Source organism: Nerophis lumbriciformis, linkage group LG39 (genome assembly GCF_033978685.3).
Source record: "Nerophis lumbriciformis linkage group LG39, RoL_Nlum_v2.1, whole genome shotgun sequence".
NCBI lineage: Eukaryota > Metazoa > Chordata > Actinopteri > Syngnathiformes > Syngnathidae > Nerophis > Nerophis lumbriciformis.
Genome location: NC_084586.2, coordinates 22,962,501 through 22,970,197, shown reverse-complemented (window position 1 = coordinate 22,970,197; position 7,697 = coordinate 22,962,501). Strand labels below are relative to the sequence as shown.

General features: G+C 45.0%; 1 protein-coding gene across 4 annotated transcripts in view; it reads left to right on the top strand.

Annotated features, from left to right (window-relative positions):
• Nucleotides 1–213: 213 nt before the first annotated feature.
• plekhm1 (pleckstrin homology domain containing, family M (with RUN domain) member 1) overlaps nt 214–7,697 on the top strand; it is a 43,244-nt gene continuing 35,760 nt past the window's right edge. For all 4 annotated transcript variants that reach the window (XM_072912696.1, XM_061931746.2, XM_061931747.2 and 1 more), the window contains exons 1-2: nt 214–407; nt 2,717–2,805. In XM_072912696.1, the coding sequence (XP_072768797.1) occupies nt 2,752–2,805 (54 nt within the window). In that variant the 5' untranslated portion in view covers nt 214–407; nt 2,717–2,751. The remainder of the gene's footprint in view (nt 408–2,716; nt 2,806–7,697) is intronic.

The following is a 7,697-nucleotide window of genomic DNA, read 5'->3' as shown; positions in this document are numbered from 1 at the left end:
GCTCGTACATCCGGGACTTCGCCAAAAAAACAAACACTGTTCATAATTTGTGACACTTCGAATATTTTAGCTGAAAAATCCACACATAATAATACTATTAATCGGCGTTTTAGGTGTGTGAAGCGAATGAAATGTAAATTAAACGACATATTTCAGAATGATCACGATCTAGAAGAAAACAATTGTCAGTGAACGCGTCGTCCTTGTTCCCATGATGCACCGCGCTTCGTCTGCTACTACTCTGCACTTTACTAATCTCTCCTCTCCGCTAACAAATCTTAACTAACTGCAGATATTGTCCCATTTTTGAAGCGTTTACAGGCGACGTCATGTCAGAAGCGGTGTTTACTTTTTATAGCGCACGGGCGGCTGTCTTTTGGACCCAAACGGAAAGTCAACTTTTCTCGGTAAGGAAGCGGCTCAGCTAAGCTAAGCTAGTGACGTCATGTAGCGCTTGTGGCTAGCTATACATTTGAACGCCTGGGCCCAGTTTAGGGGTGAATTACTATTTATTTACTCTTTATGTCTTTTTGTGCCGATCGTTCCTGGCATGCTTGACGTGACAACGTTTGAATATCAGCGTGATTTACTTCCCAAGAGCTCTCACAGGAAGTAGACAGCGACTCTTGTCACTGTATGCAAATGAGTATGCAAATGAGTTTGTGTATTGTTTAGATTGAGAGTATACTTATCATCAGAGGTGGGACCAAGTCATTGTTTTGCAAGTCACAAGTAAGTCTCAAGTCTTTGCCCTCAAGTCCGAGTCAAGTCCCGAGTCAAGACAGGCAAGCCCCGAGTCAAGTCCAAAGTCAAGACTGGAAAGTCTCAAGTCAAGTCCTAAGTCCTGCATTTTGAGTTTCGAGTCCTTTCAAGTCCTTTTAACCACAGACTAATATATTAACACAGATTGTGTATGCTTTTCAAACGCTGTATTTATTTATTAAAACAAGTGCATTTTAAATTGCAGGAAAGAAAATTGTGCTGACATTGCACTTTATAATAGCACTATTAACCAGTCATTTTAAACATTAACTCATTCCTTTACAGAACAAACACATTGAAAAATAAAGTGCAAATGTACTTATTTGTACAAAAGTGTTAACATTGAAAAAACATGACATATACGTGAACATAACAAAAAAGTTGTACTTTTTATATGTCAGGGCCCTATGCTGCATTGCATTTGCAAAAGACCAAATTAGCCAAGAGTCTGTCAGTCATTTGTGCACGATGGGGGCGTAGTATGATGCCACCATGGCTGAAAACTCGCTCCACTGGAGCACTGGAGGCAGGCACTGCCAAGACTCTCATGGCCACTCGGAACGGTGAAGGAAGAGTCTTCATGTTCAATGCCCAGAACAAAAGGGGGGAGAGAGTTGTTTTGGGTTGGTGCACTACTTGTAAGTGTATCTTGTGTTTTTTATGTTGATTTAATTAAAAAAAAAAAAAAATTATTTCTTGTGCGGCCCGATACCAATCGATCCACGGAACAGTACCGGGCCGTGGCCCGGTGGTTGGGGACCGCTGAGGTAAACAACCAACAGTATGTCAGAAAGCTAGCTAAAACGGTACACATATTCATAATATAGTATACATTTTAACTGACCTTTATTTTACTATTTTTGTCTTTTTTTAGGTGGCTAAAATACGCGGTGCTGCTGACCGCCGTCTAACGTTACGTGTGATATATTGACTAACGTAACCCTGCTTAAAAAAATCACTGAACAAAAAGTATGAATAAGGTAGTGAACTGCAACAGATTCCCGTGTTTGCAATAACGTTATAACGTTAGCAGTGAGTTTACAGCCTCACTGATTTAACTACACAGCAAATAAAAGTCACGTTACTTAGCCAATAAACGTTATCTTACATTCAAAACTTACCGTTCTTTGTGCAACTTCAAATGCCGGACGAAGTTGGAAGTTGTTGCCTCTCCATCAGTCATTTTCGAACCGCATGTGTTGCATACTGCAAACCGTTTTGTGTTGACCACCTCGTAATTTTTATACCCAAACGAAATTATTTTAGGTATCATTTTTTGTTCACTGGCGTGTGGTTTGGACATGTCTTCTTCCTTGGTTGTCCTGCAATTTGATTGGATGAATGCTGTGTGATGAAAACAAAGTAGATGTAATTTGATTGGCTGTTGTACTGAGAGCACACCAGCTGACACACGCAACGCTGATAGACAAGTACACGATGAAAAATACGGAGCGCTCCCGAATAACTTTTTCATCTTTGGGTTTTGGGGAAAGTAGCAAGTCATGTCAAGTCATGTCAATTCAAAAGGCTCAAGTCCAAGTGAAGTCACAAGTCATTGATGTTAAAGTCTAAGTCGAGTTGCAAGTCTTTTTACATTTTGTCAAGTCGAGTCTAAAGTCATCTAATTCATGACTCGAGTCTGACTCGAGTCCAAGTCATGTGACTCGAGTCCACACCTCTGCTTATCATGATTGATTCATGTCATGTTGACGTGGGGGGGAGTTGTGAAGTATAAACTGCCTTCAGGGCTGAGATCAGAGCAACACGTGACCCAGATGATGACTTAGTTAAAAAAACACAAAAAGTTTCCACATGATGGAAAATGTTTGAATAGCTCAGTGGCACAATACCTACTAACTGCATGAAGAGAGGAAGAACAGGACCTTTTAATACCATGTTTCATTGCAAAGGAGGACATTAGTCAAGCTCAAGTTTTTGTTTCTGATTCTTGCAGCACGCAGTGCGGGATTAGGAATCTCCAGGGGTGCCATGTTGGCTACAGAAACAACAGACGCGCCACAGGAGGCCAAACATGTCACACAGGTAACATTTCTGTGCCGTCTTCTGTTTGTTGCTGCTGACACACCGTGTATGGTGCGGATGGTGTTCTGCTGACCTCGACTGCGGAAGTTGTGGATCGGTGGAGGGAATACTTCGAAGACCTCCTCAATCCCACCAACACGTCTTCCTATGAGGAAGCAGTGCCTGGGGAGTCTGTGGTGGGCTCTCCTATTTCTGGGGCTGAGGTTGCTGAGGTAGTTAAAAAGCTCCTCGGTGGCAAGGCCCCGGGGGTGGATGAGATCCGCCCGGAGTTCCTTAAGGCTCTGGATGCTGTGGGGCTGTCTTGGTTGACAAGACTCTGCAGCATTGCGTGGACATCGGGGGCAGTACCTTTGGATTGGCAGACCGGGGTGGTGGTTCCTCTCTTTAAAAAGGGGAACCGGAGGGTGTGTTCTAACTATCGTGGGATCACACTCCTCAGCCTTCCCGGTAAGGTCTATTCAGGTGTACTGGAGAGGAGGCTACGCCGGATAGTCGAACCTCGGATTCAGGAGGAACAGTGTGGTTTTCGTCCTGGTCGTGGAACTGTGGACCAGCTCTATACTCTCGGCAGGGTCCTTGAGGGTGCATGGGAGTTTGCCCAACCAGTCTACATGTGCTTTGTGGACTTGGAGAAGGCATTCGACCGTGTCCCTCGGGAAGTCCTGTGGGGAGTGCTCAGAGAATATGGGGTTTCGGACTGTCTGATTGTGGCGGTCCGCTCCCTGTATGATCAGTGTCAGAGCTTGGTTCGCATTGCCGGCAGTAAGTCGGACACGTTTCCAGTGAGGGTTGGACTCCGCCAAGGCTGCCCTTTGTCACCGATTCTGTTCATAACTTTTATGGACAGAATTTCTAGGCGCAGTCAAGGCGTTGAGGGGATTCGGTTTGGTGGCTGCAGGATTAGGTCTCTGCTTTTTGCAGATGATGTGGTCCTGATGGCTTCATCTAGCCAGGATCTTCAGCTCTCACTGGATCGGTTCGCAGCTGAGTGTGAAGCGACTGGGATGAGAATCAGCACCTCCAAGTCCGAGTCCATGGTTCTCGCCCGGAAAAGGGTGGAGTGCCATCTCCGGGTTGGGGAGGAGATCTTGCCCCAAGTGGAGGAGTTCAAGTACCTCGGAGTCTTGTTCACGAGTGAGGGAAGAGTGGATCGTGAGATCGACAGGCGGATCGGTGCGGCGTCTTCAGTAATGCGGACGCTGTATCGATCCGTTGTGGTGAAGAAGGAGCTGAGCCGGAAGGCAAAGCTCTCAATTTACCGGTCGATCTACGTTCCCATCCTCACCTATGGTCATGAGCTTTGGGTTATGACCGAAAGGACAAGATCACGGGTACAAGCGGCCGAAATGAGTTTCCTCCGCCGGGTGGCGGGGCTCTCCCTTAGAGATAGGGTGAGAAGCTCTGTCATCCGGGGAGAGCTCAAAGTAAAGCCGCTGCTCCTCCACATGGAGAGGAGCCAGATGAGGTGGTTCGGGCATCTAGTCAGGATGCCACCAGAGCGCCTCCCTAGGGAGTTGTTTAGGGCACGTCCGACCGGTAGGAGGCCACGAGGAAGACCCAGGACACGTTGGGAAGACTATGTCTCCCGGCTGGCCTGGGAACGCCTCGGGGTCCCCCGGGAGGAGCTGGACGAAGTGGCTGGGGAGAGGGAAGTCTGGGCTTCCCTGCTTAGGCTGCTGCCCCCGCGACCCGACCTCGGATAAGCGGAAGAAGATGGATGGATGGATGGATGGACTTTCACGCTGGCAACCGTTCGCTTAGTAGAGACCTGATCAATTGGAGTTGTTGTTAGCTCAGTGGTTCTCAAACTTTTTTTGTCACCCCCCACTTTGGACAAGGGGGAGTTTTCAAGCCCCACAAAACAGCACATCCTCGCACAGCGGACGTATGCAATGAACAGGCAGTCTTTATTGCATACTTGCCAACCCTCCCGGATTTTCCGGGAGACTCCCGAAATTCAGCGCCTCTCCCGAAAACCTCCCGGGACACATTTTCTCCCGAAAATCTCCCGAAATTCAGGCGGACTCAGGTCCATGCGGACCGCTTTCCCACAATATAAACAGCGTAACTGCTCAATCACGTTATAACTGTAGAATGATGGAGGGCGAGTTCTTGGTTTCTTATGTGGGTTTATTGTTAGGCAGTTTCATTAACGTCCTCCCAGGGCGGCAACAACACACAACAACAGCAGTCACGTTTTCGTCTACCGTAAAGCAGTTCGTCTGCCGTAAATAGCAATGTTGTGACACTCTTAAACAGGACAATACTGCCATCTAGCGCATTTGATGAAAGCACTTGTGTGCGTGCCACACAGTAATGCATCATTAGAGAGGGTGTTCAGCATGGTTAGAAAAATAGTGACAGAATAGAACAAGGATGGACAATTCAACCCTTAACTCAACAATGAGTAGATGAGTGTTATGTGTGTGTATATGCGTAAATAAATGAACACTGAAAGTATTTATTTTATATATATATATATATATATATATATATATATATATATATATATATAATAAAATAAATATATATGTATAGCTAGAATTCACTAGAAGTCAAGTATTTCTTGTGTATATATATATATATATATATATATATATATATATATATATATATATATACTTGACTTGGTGAATTCTAGCTGTAAATATACTCCTCCCCTCTTAACCACGCCCCAACCACGCCCCGCCCCAACCACGCCCCCCGCCCCCGCACCTCCCGAAATCGGAGGTCTCAAGGTTGGCAAGTACCGTATTTTCCGCACCATAAGGCGCCCTGGGTTATAAGCCGCGCCTTCAATGAACGACATATTTCAAAACTTTGTCCACCTATAAGCCGCCCCGTGTTATAAGCCGCATCTAACTGCGCTAAAGGAATGTCAAAAAAACAGTCAGATAGGTCAGTCAAACTTTAATAATATATTAAAAACTAGCGTGATGTGGGTGCGCATGGAGTCGTATATCAACATGGACGGAGCTGCGTGAAAAAAGCCACCCGGCCTCTTCGCGTAAACTTCCCTTAACCACTCGCTCATCTTTTCTTCATCCATCCATCCTTTCGAGTTAGCTTTTATGATGACGCCGGCTGGAAAGGTCTCTTTTGGCAAGGTCTTCCTTTTGAATATCACCATGGGTGGAAGTTTCTGGCCATTAGCATGGCAAGCTAGAACCACAGTGAAGGACGACTTCTCATTCCCTGTGGTGCGAATATTCACCGTACGTGCTCCCGTTGTATCCACAGTGCGGTTCACAGGAATATCAAAAGTCAGTGGAACCTCGTCCATGTTGATAATGTTCTCTGGCCGGATCTTTTTTTCAGCTATCTTGTTTTTACAATATGCACGGAAAGTAGCCAGCTTTTCTTGAAAGTCTTTAGGCAGTTGCTGTGAAATAGTAGTCCGTGTGCGGATGGAGAGATTGCGTCTTGGAAACCTGTCGCTTAGTAGGAGCCATTTTGTGGTCTTTACAGATGTAAACACACAAAGGAAATGAAACATAATATCCGCGCGCTTCTTCTTCTTCTACGCGGGCGGGTGGTTGCTTACAGTAGAAGAAGAAGCGCTTCCTGTTCTATGGGGGCGGGTGCTTACCTTGGCGGTTGCTTGCGTAGAAGAAGAAGCACTTCCTCTTCTACGGGGAAAAAAGATGGCGGCTGTTTACCGTAGTTGCGAGACCGAAACTTTATGAAAATTAATCTTAATATTAATCCATATATAAAGCGCACCGGGTTATAAGCCGCACTGTCAGCTTTTGAGTAAATTTGTGGTTTTTAGGTGCGGCTAATAGTGCGGAAAATACGGTATGCTTTATTGCTGTCAGTAGCTTCGTCCACTTGTCAAGCAAAACCACTTTCTTTTAATTTGTCTACGAGTTGTTCCTCAAGATCACTTGCAATGTCCATATAGTTTGTTCCGCTTAGCCCCGCCCCCACTAGTTACTGTTGCTATGTCTGTCAAACTTTCGCTCCTACCTAGAAATTTAAAGCCTACAGGAAAAATAAGTAATTTACATTTATTTATATAGCGGATTTCACAGACAGAATCACAAAGTGATTTACAGTTTGTAAAGAAAATGAAAGCATAGTCAAAAAAAAATCTAAGAATATAATAAAAAAAAAAAAAATTAAAGTGACATTTACTCCCGTTCCTCGCGCCCCACCTGTCATGTCTCTATTCCCCACCAGTGGGGCGCGCCCCACACTTTGAGAAACGCTGTGTTAGCTGATACTGATTAGTAGCAGTTAGGTCTGGGCGATACGGACGGAAAAGTATATCTCGATACACAAACCCCGTTTCCATATGAGTTGGGAAATTGTGTTAGATGCAAATATAAACAGAATACAATGATTTGCAAATTCTTTCCAACCCATATTCAACTGAATGCACTACAAAGACAACATATTTGATGTTCAAACTCATAAACTTTAACTTGAATTTTATAGCTGCAACACGTGCCAAAGTAGTTGGGAAAGGGCATGTTCACCACTGTGTTACATCACCTTTTCTTTTAACAACACTCAATAAACGATTGGGAACTGAGGAAACTAATTGTTGAAGCTTTGAAAGTGGAATTCTTTCCCATTCTTGTTTTATGTAGAGCTTCAGTCGTTCAACAGTCCGGGGTCTCCACTGTCGTATTTTACGCTTCATAATGCGCCACACATTTTCGACGGGAGACAGGTCTGGACTGCAGGCGGGCCAGGAAAGTACCCGCACTCTTTTTTTTTTTTACGAAGCCACGCTGTTGTAACACGTGCTGAATGTGGCTTGGCATTGTCTTGCTGAAATAAGCAGGGGCGTCCATGAAAAAGACGGCGCTTAGATGGCAGCATATGTTGTTCCAAAACCTGTATGTACCTTTCAGCATTAATGGTGCCTTCACAGATGTGTAAGT